The sequence below is a fragment of the Varanus komodoensis genome, unplaced genomic scaffold, assembly GCF_004798865.1.
Source record: "Varanus komodoensis strain SLA01 unplaced genomic scaffold, ASM479886v1 scaffold4, whole genome shotgun sequence".
Classification (NCBI taxonomy): domain Eukaryota; kingdom Metazoa; phylum Chordata; class Lepidosauria; order Squamata; family Varanidae; genus Varanus; species Varanus komodoensis.
The window spans coordinates 33,834,918-33,852,868 of NW_025335941.1; the positions used below are offsets into that span (position 1 = coordinate 33,834,918).

Genomic DNA, 17,951 nt, shown 5'->3' on the forward strand with positions numbered 1-17,951 from the left:
GGATTGCACTGCTTCCTTGTTTGTAAAGCTTGGGAACTTGCCCACTCCTCTAGAGGCTTAAAAATTACCCTTTACTCTTTTACACAGAGTTGCATTGCTGTCCACTTAAAAGTGTTGAAGGGCAGTTGAAGTATGATATGAAGTATGGTATGGTAGTACTAACATTAAAGGCTGGGGAGAAAGTAAGAATTTTTAAAAGATTCTCTGATAGACTATGTGAATACTAATTTGATTCCTAACAGAATTAAGGGGAGTGCCACTTTCAAATTTACTATCATTTTAAGCGTGTTTACAGACTCAGAGAGAAAACACACATAACATTTCTTCCATAATAAAGTGGATCAAGTGATTTTTTCCCCCCAAGCATTTCCATACAGGAAAGCTGCCCTGCTGAAAAACTGGGAGAGAGAAAAACTCCATTCCCCTCTGGGAAACCTTCTATCCCAGTGGTCTTTGGTAGGGTTAGACTACCTCCTCCAGTTTTTTAGCATGGCAACTTTCCCAATCCCCCTAACCCAAAATAAGGAACTGGAGAATGGCTTTCATTTACTTGCATAAATGGGTAATCCTGGCCAGAGTGACTGGGCAGCACATTCATTCAGGGAAAGACTAGGTAAGGGAATGGCTCTTTAATTGACACCAAAAGCATGATACAATAGGTTCCTTCTTAATATCAGAGGAGAGATTATTCCTTAGATTGGGTGCTACCATGGAAAAGGCCTACTTTCTGTTTGCTACAAATCTGCAATATACAGCTTGCAGTACAAGATATGCAAGGTAACTTGGTCCTAAGTTTTCAGGGCTTTATATACAAACAGGGACTTGACTTGGTAGATAACAGGTAGCAGTGCAGTTGCTTTAACACTGTGTAATATGTACATTGCTGGGCACTTAATCCACCATCTTTATTACTGTATTCATCACCAACTGCATCTCATGGACCAACCACAAGGGTAGCACATTACAGTCATCTAAACATGTGCTTATCATTCCATGGGTAAATGGCCAAGCTATTCCTGTCCAGGGCAGGGCATAGCTGAGATAGCAGCCTGATAAAGTCAGGTTGCTTACCTGTAACAGTTATTCTTCAAGTGGTCATCTCTGCATTCACACATGCAGACTCTGCACCTGCACAGGGCTTCTTGTTGGGAAGATTTCCTAGCTAGACTTGTTTTGGCAGTAATTCCTCCCTCTCACTTCCTGGTATATCCAGGATGGGTTCCCACTCACTTCCTCAGTTCAATTGAGACTGACATTGTGGCTTCAGAACCAAGGGGAGGCCAGTGAATGGCCAACTTTGAATCCATGGACTATGGGATTGATGAGTTGAATATATTGAAGCTGATTTGCAATAAAGTGGGGTCAGAGGGTGGGTTGTGTGAATGTACAGATGACCACTTGAAGAATGACAGTTATAGTTAAGTAACCTGACTTTTTTCTTTGTGATCTCTGTGCAACACACATATGGATAATTACTAAGCTTACATTCAAGTTGGAGGTGGGGAGCTGTCCTCAGTGGACGACTGCAGAAAGGACCACCCTACTAAAGGAGCAGTCTTGTCTGTTATGAACATTGAGTCAGTAATGCTGGATTAGTATTGTTGGGGTAGACCATATCACCACCTCTGAGAGATCTTGCAAGGGGATGCCAACATGAATTGCTGTTGAAGTGACCATCAACCTAGTAGAGTGGGCTCTGGGCCATTCAGGGAGTTGCAGTCCTGTGAACTGGTAGGCAAGGTCATCCAGTGTTTGAGCCATTGAGGGCTGATAGGTTTGCTTCTGGATCTCTCGCCATAGCAAATGAAAAGTCTGTGGGAACAGTGAAAGGGCTTGATTCAAACCCAATAGAAGGCAAGCTTATGTCCAGTGCATGCAATGTGGGTTCCATTGGGTTCAATAGCATGGTGAGGAAAGTTACCAGATGAATGATCTGGTTAAGGTGAAATAGTGAAGTCACCCTAGGAAGAAATGAGGGATCTGGATGCAAGACCATCTTGTTCCTGTGAAAGATGAGATAAGGTTTGTTGATGGATAGTAAACAGAATTTGCTGGCCCTTCTGACTGATATGGTGGCCACAAAGAAGGCTACCTTCTGGGATAGAAGTCTGAAGTCTTTGGTGGCTAGTGGTTTGAAGAACCATTTGTAAGTGTGTGTAGAACGACTGAGAAGCTCTAGCCTGGAACAAGAGGCTGGACCTGTGGTATGCTGTTTCAAAGTCTTTTGAGGAACTGACATAGCAGTGGATGCAAGAAAACCAATAGACCTTGGACCAGTGGATGAAACAAGGAGATCACTGTCAGGTAGACCTTGGTAGAAGATGGTTTCAGACCCATGCAATGAAGAATAAGCAGAAAGTCAAGGATTAAGATGTCTGGTGAGTGTCAAAGGATCCCTGCTGGGGAAATGTGAACGCTGCATATGACCTCCGCTGCATATGATCTCCTGCATATGACCTCCTTGTGGACAGTCTCTGTGCTGCATCGAGGATTGCTTGTATGTCCACTCAGAAAGCTGTGGCCCAGTTTACTGAACAGTCTTCCATGCCATGAGGTGCAGGATATTGATGTCAGGATGGAAGATTCCTCAATTCCATGAGATGATTATTGGTTTCGACAGAAGGCAGAGAAACATCCTGGATGAGAAGGTGTACAAACCATGCCTGCTGAGTCCACCATGGAGCAATGAGGATTCAGGTAGTCCTGTCTTTGTGCATCTTGGCCAGTACACTCATAATAAGCAAGAATGGTTTGAAGAGGGAAATGTCTCCCATCAAGTCTATGCTGACCCCACCCTAGGAGCAGAAATTGTCACAGACCATGTTGTTCTCTGTGGCAAAGATGTTGGTGGTAGGTCAGGAGGGCTTTTGGGTAACAGAATGGACTGCTCACCAACAGCATTCCCAGCATCCCGTTACAAGAACATGGATTATTTCAGTGCAATTGTTACACCTTTCTGTGTTCCTTTTATTGAAAATACTTAAGTTTATTACATATTTTGAAAATTTGTATAGACTGGATTTGGGGAATCAAAATATATGCAGGAATACTGTATCAAAATATTTTAAACCTTGAGATACATTATGCAAAGATGTGAACCACTTCCTTTAAAAGGACAGATAGGTTGGGCACCTGTGGGGTGGCTGTCACTAGCTGATGGCCTGGGCAAGCTTTGATTTGTTTTTGCTAATCTTGCCAAACAACTTTCTTATATTCTAAACCATGGCATGGCTTATGCCAGGGCTTGTTTCACCCTTTCCATGGTCTCTACAGTCTAGCAAACAAGTGAAAAAGTGCAACATAGGCCACTCATGCTTTTGAATCATTCACCTTTTGACAGCTGTCTAACAGAACTGAAGGAGGGAGTATGGCTTCTCTGGGTCAGTGCCAACGGTTGGTATCTACTGCATTCTGCTAGCATGTATCTCCCTGGACATTTACCAGGAATGGCTGCACATTTGCAGATCTCTGTAGGAATGCACTTTCGGAAGTACTTTTAAAAGTGTATGCAAAAATTGGCATACATTACGGCAAAACAATAGCTTTACAACCACAGAAAGCCCATCCATGGTTGCACTTGCGCACTTATAAGGAATTGTCAAAGCACGGAGTATGAAAGCCATCTGTTAAAGCAGATAAGATCTCTGTATGGGCAGAGGAAAAAGGTGAAGGGGAAAAAGTCACAGAGAGATAGAAATGATTCACAGTCATGGTGAGGAGGGAGAGACAAGCTGGACTTGCTGTCAAATCTGCTGGAATAACTGCAGGAGGACCAAGGTGAAGGAAGGGAGTAACAATACCCTTACAACAACCCTGGGAGTCAGTGAGTAACCCAAAGTTACCCAGTGAGCTTTGTGAACAAGTGGGAATTAGAACCCAGATCTTCATTCCACTGCAATCACTACACTACCCTGACTCTAAGTGCTGTACATTGGGATAGACAGCTATTCACACTGATGTAGGGTGGCATACAAATGTGATATGCATAATTTACTCAGTCCTGTAGAGTAGATCAAACCATATAATCCATTTCAGATACAATGTTAGCCTTGGATAATTTTAGTCTGATGTATGTTCCTGAGTGAATTGAACTCAGCCAAAGCAAATATATAAGCAAATAAGATTCTGTATTGCAGAACAAAACATTTTCCTTGCTCTTAAGTGTAATACATCTACAGACTACCCCCTCCCCCAAAAGTTGTCCAACAAAGTTAACTACCTGATCCAGGTTTTGTAACTTCCCTTGGCTAAGGACATGTTATACCTGGGTTGTATGTTGGTTTAAATTAAGCTTAAAACCCCAAAATCTACAAGTTTGGATACAATAGTCAATCTTGTTTCAGCAAAATAAGGCAGGCTTCAATAATGTGGCTAGACAAATTTGGAAGTGGAGGTTCTGTGAGCAGAGCAGTACACATGCCACTTTAAGTTCTGCTTCTGATTTTCTGGGTTAAGGCTATTACATTTAAAATTCTGCTAACACATTGACTATGAATATTTAATTGGGGTATAAACAAGAGGCAAAAACCTGTTCAATTATATTATGTATTTTGGCTCCCTCTACAGAGTGTGGTTCAGTATTGCATTGCAGAAAGCTTTTGAATTCATGTTCAAAAATCTCATCTTGCATTGGAGTTTAGTAAAATATGATTTCTGCTTCCCATTTTTTCATAAATTGGGGAATTGTATTGAATAAATTAATATCAAACTGAGTTTTTATGAACTTAAGATTTTTATATTATCTGTGTTGAATTTCTACTTCATCTTGATTTTGTAAAGTTTTAACTTGTTTATAATTCAGTTGAATGTGTGCAAGCACCTTCAGTTATAATGCACTGAACTATATGTAATAATACAAAAATGTCTGGAACCCTGCAAAAGTTGTGGGAAATGCTTGAGTTGGATAAATTCTTGGGTTGACTAGGGTTTGAGTGAGAAACAGGGAAGGAATCAAGTTCCCCTCTTACCCTCACTGTACTGCTCATCAAGTAAAAAGTTATGTTACATCAAACTGTTTATTTGTTTATTCACTATTTTTTTTTATAAAGGGTTCCTGTCCTTACTCATGTTTGCATGGAATGTATTTTTCTTCCTTAAAATATAGCAAAAATGGAAAATTGCACTCTCTCTGCCTATTCATGGTAAACAGGTTATTTTGAAAACTTCTTTAAAATGCATTTTTATTTCTTTGAATTCAAATGTAATTAGGAAGCTTCCTAAAATAACATAGTTTGTGTGTGTAAATATGTGTCCCCACTCACTTCACAAATGCTTCTGAAATCCCCCAGGTTTAAAGTTTGCTGTGTAGATTGAGGACTGAGGTAAAAGTCCTTCCATTTTGGGTCAATGGAACCAGTTCTATAATTTATTGGATTCTGATGCATAGAGAATAGCAGTAAATATAATGCTGAAATAAAAGTTATTTCTATGATTAATTTCATCATATTTGTCATTGCTTTCTTAAATGCATTTTAGAGCCCTGAGGTTGATAAAATACTTCTGCTTATGAATACTATAGGCTGTCTGACATATTTTAGATGTTATCTCTCTGTCCTTTAATGTTACTGCACCTGCATTTTAATCTTCATATTTAAAAAAAATATTTTCAGTTCCATTTCTATATTTCTTTTCTGTGGGACATCTGTTAAAATTTATTCACTGCTCTCTCACAGGGTTAATAACATTTAACTGGGAAAGTCCCAGGAAATCCATAGTTTTACTTAGTCTGACAAAAGAACTTCTTCTATTAACTTTATAAATTGAAGAGGAAGCATATTGACATTTTTTCAGGCCTCAGACATTATCCAGTAAAACACTAGCACTAACGCAAATTATATTCGCTAGTGTAATGCCATGCCAATAAGATTAGTTGTACTCGTAATGACGGATTTTCCAAAGAATCCTAGCAAACCAGCTAATGCCATTAATGCTGCACTAGAAGTCCATAATGTAATTTGATGTTAGTGATTGTGTCCAATTGGCTACTGTCCTTCGTTTTATATAATGTATCAAATCACTTGCAGGTGCAACAGTGTGTATTAAATTTGCACCAGTTTTGCATTAAAATCTCTGCTTAGGCAAGAAATCTAATGGATGATCTGTTTCTAGTCGCTAGTCATTAGGATGTTGGAGCAAGCTGTGGTTTAGTGAGATGTGAACTAGCCTAACCACAGTGCTTGCATGCTGCTCAGTCATGAGAAGGAATTTGGAATGTTTTAATCAATTTGTCATATGAACTGGTAACCTGTAATTAAAAGTGGATGTGAAAGCTCCTGAATTCTCAGCCGTGTAAAGAGGGATGGAAGTGCATGGACCCCAAGAGAAAGCTAATTCATTGCTGTCTTCTTAAATCATAGCTTAGTTTGATGTTCAATACCTTAGTTCTAACCTACCTCATAGGCTATTTTTTCAAAAATATATAATGGGATCACTCCATTTCATCTATAAATGTGATATATAGTAGATCTATACTATAACAAATAAGACTTATTAGGTTTGATACACTTTTCCCTTAAGGTCTTCTGTTCCTGTTATAAATTCCCTCACTGAAAAGCCAAGGGAACGTGTAGAAGAAGATGAGTACAGGATTCCTTCATCCCACCCTGTTTCTTTGATTACACAGTCGCCACATTGTCATAATATAAAACCTCACATTCGGTAAGGTTATTTGGGGCAGCACTCATTTCACATGATTGTGTATCTGGCTTCAATATTCTTTCATCTTTTTATTGATCCATATCCCCATCTTAAGGTGACTATAGCTATTAACTCTTTCACATACACTAAATATAATAATTTCATTTGCCTTAATTGGATCCAGTATTTCTCCCCTGAATCCTAACCCTATTCAGGCTGTTGTTAAGTTTGTTTAAACCTTATAGAGTAAAACCTACTGTGGTGGTTTTCCCCCCCTTTTTGGGGGAGGGGAGGGGAGTTATGAATAAGAAAACTTAATTCCCAGTTTCTGCTTTAATGTTTAATAATTGTGATTTAATTATTTATTAGTGGAATCTTAACCTTTTCTGGGCAATAAGATAGCAACAAATTGATAATGATTTCTGACTAGACAAATGACATATGGCAGACAAACAGATATGTGAAATTGGTTTTGTCTTCCTGTAGAGATCCCTGATTTTATTTTGATCATCACAAATTAAGGCTTTCTTTTTAGTTGAACTATGAAACAAATTGCAAGTGTCAAATTGGTCAAATTTGATTTGTAAGAAAAGTCTCAAAGTCTGGTACAAGAATCAAGAGTTACATTTTGCCGGATTGTAGGGGGTTATTTTGTTTTTCTTGCTTTACAGCTAGATCAGGTATTAACTGGAAGCAGTCAACACATTCCAATTATAAAGTGTTCTAAATTGTTCAATCTGTTAGGATTGTTCTGTTTTGCTGATTATTGTTCTATTTTGCTGATACTTAATAATGAACAGATTTCTTTAGATTGTGCTATTTAGAAACAAAAGTTATAACAATATAATAAGATTTCACATTTTGGTTGATTGAATTTTCAGTTAGTAATTCTAGAAAATTCTACCTCTTTATTTCTGTTTGTTGCATTGATACTATATCGGTTCTAGAAAATTGGGTTTTAAAAGGAGATAAGATTAAAAGTAATCCCTTTTAAAACAAAGCTTATACTTTCAAAAATAGAAAATTTGTGGGGGGGTTTTAGTCTTGATCGTCTTAATTTAATAGGTAATTTCTGTACCCAGCAGACCATTTAGAAAGCAAGCAGAGTCTTTTTTTAAATGGTTACAATCTCAATGGTTTAATGAACTGATAGTCATTTCTAGTTTGGATTTATTAAAAAAAAATCCTTTTTGTGTTTTCCTGTTTTCAGTGCATGTGAGAATGGTCAGTGCTCTGGAATAATTAGTGAACTGCACAATGCTGCCTCTGAGATGAAACGATTGAAACATCCAGAGATGGGTATGACTTTTTAGCTTTGTAGGATGTCTAAGGGAAATAATTACTTTTTAAGATTATGTTTTGAAACTTTCCAATTGTTGTTCAGGAGATGCCTTTGAGCCTGCTGTCTCAATACCTTTACCACCCGTGCGGCCTGCTATGAGGGAAAATTTGAAACATGGCCCAGTACTCAACAGGACTCCCTCTGATTACGACCTGCTGGTGCATCCTCCAGGTTATATATTTTTCATCCTCTGTTAATAAAGCTCCTTGTTTATACTACTGATAATGTGTTTTGATATATTCATAGCATTAAATTGTCTACTAGATCACAATTCCTCTATTTTAGAGTGCCACAATTGTTTGACAATTTGCATATGTTTATATCTTATATACATATATTTGCATATAAAACTAATTATCAACATATAATTAGCTGAAACATAATTAGATACATTTTAATCCAAATTGTCAAATATTTTATGACAATTTTGGTATACCACAGAAAAACTTTCTAGTCAGTATGTTTCATGCAAATTACTCCAGCTAATTTAGAATACATGCATATGAAAAAATAAGAACAAATTGTTAGGATCTATAATAGCCCTTGGATACATGCAGAGAGTTAGGTGGATCCTTTGAGGACCTTTTCCCAAGTCCCTATGAATTTTGGGAAGCAATTTGCCACATGGTGCTTGGCTCTACTTTTAGAAGGAAAGACTCAGAATTCTGCTATTCATAGCATTTTCCTATGCAGTTCCTAATATCTCAGCCTGTAACTTAGTAATGTATATGCAGATGAAAACAATGCTGCAGAGAGCAAAGCTAGACAATCATACTGCAACTACAAAAATATAAGAGCTAATATGAGTAACAGTTGTGGAATTGGTTGAAACTAAAGCCATGGGTCAGCAATAGCTCCAGTAAGACATGGCCATGAATCTGTCATTTTTTAAAGAATGTGCTGTTCTTTGGGTCCCTGTCTCTTAAGCTATCAATAAGCATTACATGGTAGCAAGATAATGTGCTAAATGCAGTTCACATGGCCATGCAAATATGCATTTGTTTGTAGGCCCACTTGATTCCCTGTGTGAATTCAACTTCAGTAATATGATATATGAATTTGTATTTCACTAAAACACAGCATTGAAGCTGAGCTTCAAATGTGCAGATGAGTAACACTTCTGAGTAATATGATTGAATATACTAAAAGGTCATTCCCAGCATATTTTAAGTGTTGGTTTGTGCATAATAGAAATGAGGCTTACAGTTTCATTACTGGAGTCACTGAACTGCTAGATAAACCTTTGGAGTAAGAGCTTCTCTTTGCAGCCTGAAAAAGCAAAAGAAAATCAATGCTAAGCTTCACTCTTTATTATACTCTTAATGAAAAAAATGCATATATAATGAGCATTCTGTCAATGTAGGTGAAGATGTATCTGACAACCCACCACCTTCGCTTCCTCCTCCTTCTCCACCACCACCACCACCTCCTGCACGCCACAGCCTCATTGAGCAAACAAAGCCACTTATTGCAGGAAGCAGGCCATTGTCTGGGCATGAACTTTACCTTCCCCCTGCAGGTAAGAGTTAAAAGCAAGCATAGTTTTATTTAATAGATGTTTGGCCAAATCCTAACATGGTTTTCAGATATTGGAATATTAGCTATCTGTTGGATTAAGCATGAACTTTTACCCTGCTCTTAGCCTAAAAGTCTTCTTGGTAATTTACAGAGTAGTTTACAAAGCTAAGCCATGAGGCTTACAGGCTTGGTATCTAAAAGACATGGCACAAAGTGAATGGGAGGCAAGACAAAGCATACTTGGCAAAAATTCTTACAGTGACCAGCTGAAATAGAAATAGTTCAAGGAGAGAAGCTGCCAAAAGTCTCTGATCCTTCAGCTGAGTCAGTGGAGTAGTCCTACTTCCATCTCTTCCCTTGATGCAGTCTGCTGCTATGTGATAGTAAATAGAAGGAGGAGCCTGCTGGCTTCCCATTCAAACTGAGAAATCATCCTTCTATCCTTCTCAGTCGTTGTAACATGAAAGAATGATTTCATGAGTCATTTTTAAAGTGAGAGATTGTTTAATCTCCTGCATCTTTTTGCCATCCTTCACCTGAAACCATGCTTTTTGGTGAGGACTGACAGCTGCAGTCTGGTACAGAAAATGGAAGGCAGGAATCTTTGGGGATTCTTTTTTCCACCTCATTTCACCACACCTTTTACCTTAAGAATTGGAGGTGAAAATCAGCTACATCTTTTTTCCAACATTCATTTGAAACCATGACTTTAAATAGGAATGCAGACTATGATTTGGAAGAAATTTTGTTATCCCTGACCATATTCTGCTTGCTTCAGTCATGGTAGCAAAGCATGGAAAGAAGGAAATTGCATGTGAACTGGGGAGCATGCAAGACCCACAGCACATTGAATCAAACTTGTATTTATTAGATCATTGCTGTTGCTCTGCTCTCACTTTTACATTCATCTTAGTATAAAAATTATATTAACAGAAATCTAAAAAAATTAATATCTTTAATTTTTCAATAGAACTTTTCTTTGATCCTGTAAATGGATTAGTTCCTTTACCCCCAGTTCGAAGATTAACTGGGGAAAATCTCAAGACCCACAGAACATCCCAGGACTATGACCAGCTTCCATCTTGTTCAGGTAAGCAAAACCTTTCTGTTTTTGTCTATACAAAAATGAACACTTCCCTCACATTAAACCAAAAAGAAAGAATATGCTGCTTTGGGTTTTAAATGTTTGTTAAGATGCTGGGGCAGCTCTGCCAGTTTTCAAGGGCGGAGGTAAGGTGCTTCAGATTTGGAGTCCCAGTGCTTCTCCGAGGTTGGAAGTAGAAATCTGAATTATCCTGTATTCCTCTAGTACCTGGTGGTTATAGGGCTGGACCCTAAGCTAACTGATACTATAACAAAGCATTGTGCTTAAAATAATCAGGAACATCTGGTCCTTTTAATATTTAACAAATGGTACTTCTTCCTTTGATTATCTTTTTCTACAGATGGTTCACAAGCACCAGCCAGACCTCCTAAACCACTTCCTCGCAGGACTGCTCCAGAAATACATCATAGGAAAGCACATAACTCTGACACATCTATAGAAAGTGTTGACGCAAAAATTGCAAAACTTATGGGAGAAGGTTACTCCTTTGAAGAAGTTAAACGAGCACTTGAAATAGCCCAGAATAACCTTGATGTAGCAAGGAGCATTCTAAAAGAATTTGCCTGCTTTCCGCCATCAATTTCCCCACGTCTCAACTTATAGCAGTATGGAAAACCTTGCAGCAAGCCTATTCTTCAAGTGTGTACATATGAACACAAGAGATTATGTGCAAGTGTGAAATGGAGTGAAGGATAGGTATCTTTGAAGAGCTGAGTTGCCGTGGTTTTCAACATAAGATAACTGCTTTGTTAAGACAAAAATGAATGGACTCTTCTGTATTTTTGCTAGCCATACTTTTTTAAATCAGGGTTGAACTGACAAATATTTAAAGAAGTTTACTTCCCATGAACTTTTAATCTGTGAAATGCTTTCTTCATGTTTACAAGGTGGCAAGTGACCATTTTCAAGATGATAGACATCCTCTGTTATTGTTCATATTCTGTATTATGTGGCATTTCCAACTGTTTTTGTACTGACTGGTTCCATGAGCAAAAGTCAGTTACTTTTGCTAATATGTGCTCTCCATTTTTATTTTTATGTTCATGAAGCTTTTACCTTTTTTGCATTTAGGATCAAGCAAATACAAGAAAAATGTGGCCTTCACTACTGATTTTTTTTCTTGTATACTTTTATCTAGTTCGAGGGGAAATTAATGTGTAATTAATTATTTTGAAAGGCATTTTGCCCACAGCATTGGGCAGCATTTCTTTGACGTGTGTCCAGCAAGCTTCAAAGTCTAGATGGCTTCAATAATTAAATTATTCATAAGTTGCATGATATAATACAATATAAGCAAAAAAATCCACATGTGTATGTTTAAAATTAGCCCTTTGTTCCATTATGAGCTTTAAAAAGCTACCCATGTTGTTCATACCTTGAATATCATTGGGCATGCCAAATAGATTTATCATCTTGAATTATATTCACAGTAGTCAGATAAGTTATACTCCTGACTTCTGGAAAGTAGGATATATTTAACTTCCAGTGTGAATTATTATTCTGTGATTCACCACAGCTTTGGGGACAAATTCATATTAACAGTAGAACTTTAAATCTTGGCACTGTTGAGTCTTAATTCTACTATAGCTCTCCCTCTCCCTCTCCAAAGCTTCTTGTTAATACACATTATTACCTTTAATGGGTATTCTGTGTCCAGATAAACTGATTGCACCATATCTGTATTATTGGAGATAATTTACATCTTTTTTGCCTTGAGTTCATATTGGTATCCTAGACTGTGACCTTTTAAAGCACAAGCTAAACATAAGATCTGCAATTTTTCGCACAAGTTATTCTTACAGAACTCTAGAATAAGAATGAAGTGTGCTTTCATTCCCCTGACCTGGCCTGAAGTCTCGCCATTGAAGTCTCCCCATTTTTATTTTTATTTTGCAAACTCGTATTAATATTCTAGACTTGTAATTAACAGACTGCTTTCTGTACAAAGAAAAAAAGATGAACTCTCTTCATTGTCCTTTTGAGGTGTGATCCACAAATGTTGCTTGTGAGCCTTTTGTGAAGAATGCAGCCTTGCCAGGTGATTCAAAACTATTGCACCCTCTGCTTGATTTTCTGCTCAGTTGTTGTTAATAATATGTCTTTACTGCCGCTCTCTGTCTAGTTCAGAGCAAATCAAAAAATACAGGACACAGATACATTAAAAAGTGCAGGCAGCATTAAATAAAGTGTAAGATTTCAATGTACCTGATTTTGAAACCCCCACAAGATAGGAATCCAGTTCCTTGAGGCCAGACATTAGAACAGAACAAGGATACAGCAGAGTTTGTGGATTCTACCATCTGCCTTCTTTGGAAGGGATCTAGCAACATCTCAGCCCAACACTACATGAATCAAATTTGATGCTGTAATGCAATTTACAGTGGTCTTTAAAACAGAATTTATTCTGAAAGTGAACTGTATCATCTCAGATCATATAGATCCTTATGAAAGAATAGTCATATAACATACCTTCATCTAAATCCAGTTTATTCTAAGCAATCACAATTGGCTATTTTTTCATAAAGTTTCAGACCAATATAATGTTAAGAATTTGATCTTTAAGCAATCTAATTTTGAATGTCCTTTCAATATAAAACATTTTTTAGCATTTTGCTAAGTTAAAAGTTCTACTTTGTTAGTTAACTTCTGTTACCTGTTAAAAATAATTCAGGCTTTCACTTATAATAAAATTTCCAGTTGCAGTAGAAGAAGAGAACATGTTTTTTCCTGGATTATCATGCAGGACTTTAGGAAAAGCACCAGTTCTCTCTTAAACTGCACAGACATAGGACAAAGCCCATGGTAGTATCTTTATATTACTGGAATAATACTTGGACTAATTCCAATGGATGAAGGAATGTATAAGAATACTGTATTGGAAAGTGTCAAGTTAGTTATGCCTCATCTAATTTGGATCTAACAAGGTAGGGTTCATTTAACCAAAACACATTGTAAAGGCATCATATTCTAGTGCAATATGTTTAAACACATGCTTTATGAGGCATCTTTATGAATGGATAAAGTGAATTTAACCACTCCTTGATGAAATTGTTTATTGCACAGAAATTAGTAAGCTTAATGAATGAGAAGAAACCTATCTTTACAAAGTCTTTACATTTCCACAGGAGAGTTTTCTCATAATACCATACACCTTTTAAGCACATAGTATTGTGCTAAATTGTACGCTTTCCAAGTGAATCTCTTTCAGAATTTGGTAGAGTACTTAACAGGTTATAACTGTGATCTTATTTCTCTACTTGGGACTTATCCAAGACCTTTCATAATTTCAGCATTTTCAGCTCCTACTTGGATCCCTTAATGTTACCTTATTCTAAAGCTGCTGAATCTGATGGTGGGACATATCAATAATGCAGATAACATCCAACAATATGTAGTGGAAACAAAAACTCAAATCTCTTAATTGAGCAGCCATTTTAGTGGCTTGATCCAGTGTCTTTAAATAGCCACTAGTCTAATGTCATTTTTGTTTGTATCATAAGTGTGTGTCTAAGGATTTTTCATAATGTGAATTTATTTTGTACCAGAAACATTCTTGTATTTTTATTTCTCATATTCCCAGCTTGAAGCTTTACTTTGCACTGACCTGGTAAATGTTTTAATTTGTGTCTTAAAGCTTGACAAATTTCAAATGGACAAGTATATTAAATCAGGTACTCCCTGTTGACCTGGAACATAGTGCTTCTAGGACTGAGTTCTTGAAATGACTGCAATAGTTTTCATTTTGAAGGTTTATCTTCTAAATAGCTATTTTATCTAAAAATGCCTTTTATAAACTGGTCTAATGTGGCAAACATAGTGATGTGATCAATTTATATTTTATTCCACATTCTTTTTCAATTCTGAATATTATGTAACCTCAAGTTACTTTCTCTGTTCTTGTAAGGTATTTTATAAAAAATGTTAACAGAATGATTAATTTTTCTTTGGGAGTTTTTATTAACTTGTTTCATTCAAACCTTGTATACTATTACTTGTCATCTCTACAGTTGATTTACAATAGGTGGATTGGATATTTTTTTTTATGGACTAACCAAGAAGAACAAAAAAGTTACAGTGTGTTAAGATCCTTGCTGCTAGAATACCCAGGAAACATCTTTTGTACATTTTCAATGGAACTTAATCTTTCTGACCTTTACAGGTGTGTTTTGGACAGCATCCATGGTTTTCTTTAAGGCTTGCCCAGCCATTGTTGTGCCTCTTGTAGTAAATGTGTCCTAAATATTCTAGACAGCCATGAGTCATGTATCTTTAATCATGTTGCTTTTGTTTATGAATGGAAGTCGGATGCCTACATCACTTAAATAATAGTTTCCTTCTGAATTATCTGTCAGGATTCAACAACAGCAGACTCCAGGGCTTTTGCATGCCTGCAAATTTATAGGTTTTTCATATAAGCAGCAGGTATGTGTGCCTTTAAAAGGTGCCTCAGTTTCAGATGTGATTTCATATCAGTTTCATATCACAAGAAATAACTGACATTCAAGCTTGATTTCAAAAAGGAAAAGGCACTAGAACTTCTATTGCAAATATCCGTTGGCTGCTGGAATGAATCAAAGAATTTTAGAAAAAGATCAGTCTGTACTTCATAGACTGTAGCAAAACTTTGGACTCTATAACAAGATGCTATGGGTGGTTCTGTAAGAAATTAGTGTGTCTCAGCACTTGATTGTCCTGATTTATTGTGGACAAGAAGCTACAGTTAGGACAAAATATGGGGAAACAGAATGGTTTCCTATAGACAAAAGTATCAGAAAAGGTGTTTTTCTTCCTATCTGTTCAGTCTGTATGCAGAACATAAAAGATTGATGGATTGCAATCAAAGGAAACAGGGTGCAAATTGGTCGGTTCCCCCCCCCCACCTTCCTAATGCTTATAATTTGCTTTTGAAGTTCCTTAGTTAACTGAGGAAAAGCTTATGCATATTTTAGCACCATCATTTTTGAAAATGACATCAGGTGACTGATTTTGTGACCACTAGATAACACTCCTCCACAAGGAAAAAGAATTGGGTCAGGAAAAAAAATGAAATAGCACAGGACATCAGTGTCAGCAGCCCAATGTAATAGAGAAATCAGATCTATCTTCCTCAGTTGGAGTCCTCATCTCATACTAAGTCTTTCCATCTGAATCACACTATATGTTCAAAGTGTTCTTGTTTTTCTGTTTGGTTTTCAGTTTTTTATTGAGTTTATTTTATTGTTCTTTTTTAAGGTTACTATGTCCCCATGTTTCTTACTTGCATTTTGGTAAACATGTCCTGTTGAATATTAGGCTTCTGCTAGAAACCCAACTAGATATTTTTGGCATAAAGTGTTTCCTTAAATATACACCAACAATGATAATCATTTCTTTTTTGGGTCTAAATGGAAAATAGGAATTTGCAACGATGGGGGTACAGCTATGTTATGCAGTTTTGCCTTAAACAGTGGTTTAAAATAATATTCAAAAGGCAAAAACCAGGGGCTGGTGAACCTAGAGGAACAAGATCTGAATCTGGTCTTTTGACTGAAAAGTTCTGCAGTCTTATTATCCCATTCAATTGGGTATGGAATTGACAAAAAGGAGCAAATCTACCTAGGAACAAAATTTCAAACTAATCCAAAAGGGCAGCATATTCTCCCAACCCTTCTTCAAGTCCTTCAACTCTATTTGCTTCTGTAAATATACCATCTCAAAAAGCAGGACTGTTGGGAAAAGAGAAGAGTTGCAGTAGGTCAGCCTCATGGGAACAGTGTTCCTAACTCACAGTCTCTTACCTACAATCCCTGCTATATTCTAGAACAACTAAAAGCACAGATTTATTTTAAGCATGTTCCTACCTCCATATTAAAGTGAAACACTGTAAGGTAATGCTGAAGTAAACAGGGTTCTCATTAAAATAGGGCTCTCTAATTTAAAATAATTAGGAAGTCTGAGTCTGCCCTGAATTTCATACCTACACCTTTTGGTCAAAATAGCATCCAAAACCCTGCAACCCTTTTCCTTCCATGTGCCCAAATGCAACCGCTCTAAATAATCCGTAAGAGTTATGTAGGCAGAGGTTTTTTGCTTAAAATAGGATGGAAAATCAGAAATCACAATTTAGAGGACAATATAGACAGCATCTGGATTTGCATTTTGTTTTTTTCAAATGCAAACCGGGAACAAGCAGAATTAAAAGAGCACTTCAGCAGATAAAATTTGAATCCATGGAGAAATTCATGAGCACTCAGGAAGGAGAAGGAGGGATTTTTCCTGCACTTGGTTATGCCAAATAAAGTCCTGAGTTATTCTGTTAGATGTAGATGCTTATAGGAAAAGGAACATGTTTAGGAAAGCCACACCAGCACAGCTTAATGGAAAAATCCATCTCGTGGAGGTAATTAGGAAAATAATATTCAACCCTCCAGAAGCTGAAACAGCAAATCATTCTGGTGCTATATGCATAGGAAACGGGAAGAGCTATTTACTAAATCAGCAGGCTAGTGAAATGTTTACACCATGAAGATTGTGTCAGGTAGATCTCCTTGAAAAGGTGTGCCCAGCCCTGGTAGGGGGCTGTCCTGGATCACACACACTGGCAAACACCAAAGCAGGCACACACAGGCTTTGAAATCATTTTAGGTGTTCCCAAATCAAAAATAAAATGTTTCCTAGGTTTGGAGGATTTGAACTGGAATATTTCCTGGCTAGTTCCTTTTGTGCTCACTAACTGTTACATCAGGGGATAAACAGTCATGGGGACAACCAAGGGCTATAGTAATCAAACTAGTCCAGTAGTGTCCAGGTTTTTTTCAGCCAGCTGGGACAGCTGAAGTAGGAAAAAGTGAATGTTCTGCAATAGTACAAAGTGAATGTTTTCAGGTTCTCAGGTACTGGATCTAGAATGTGATTGGAGTGCTTCTGATTGCTAAAGAAAGGTTATTTTTTTAAAAATCCCAACTATGAGGACTGAAAACATGTTACAGAAGAACCTTAATTTGTTTTCAGCACAGTCCTAAAGTGGTAAGAATGGACAAGATTCAACGTATTTATAATAGATACAATCACTTTCTTAAGAGTGGTTTTAACACTTTTTCTGCACTTCCTTGCTATGAACTGGGAATGCACTCCTGAGTGCATTGAGGACCCGCTTGCATTTCCCTGGCAGAGAGGGTGAGGGATAGGTGCAACCCCCTTGAGCTGCCTTGAGGAACAGCCCTTGAGGTTACAATTCTGGAACAGATTATTCATCTGGGATGTGTGATATGGCGCCCAGGCTGCTGTCCATGTGCTTGTTAAGAACTGAAAAGCATTCCCCAGCCCCATTATGGCAGAAGCTTAAGGTAATTGGGACAGAGTTTGAAAATT

General features: G+C 37.3%; 1 protein-coding gene across 2 annotated transcripts in view; it reads left to right on the plus strand.

Moving 5' to 3' along the window:
• CBLB (Cbl proto-oncogene B) overlaps window positions 1-14,534 on the plus strand; it is an 84,217-nt gene extending 69,683 nt beyond the window's left edge. Inside the window, exons 14-19 of one of the 2 annotated variants that reach the window (XM_044441357.1) lie at window positions 6,517-6,657; window positions 7,847-7,935; window positions 8,021-8,149; window positions 9,342-9,497; window positions 10,467-10,586; window positions 10,942-14,534. In XM_044441357.1, the coding sequence (XP_044297292.1) occupies window positions 6,517-6,657; window positions 7,847-7,935; window positions 8,021-8,149; window positions 9,342-9,497; window positions 10,467-10,586; window positions 10,942-11,204 (898 nt within the window). In that variant the 3' untranslated portion in view covers window positions 11,205-14,534. The remainder of the gene's footprint in view (window positions 1-6,516; window positions 6,658-7,846; window positions 7,936-8,020; window positions 8,150-9,341; window positions 9,498-10,466; window positions 10,587-10,941) is intronic. The other variant, XM_044441358.1, reaches the window with a different exon arrangement.
• Window positions 14,535-17,951: the final 3,417 nt, after the last annotated feature.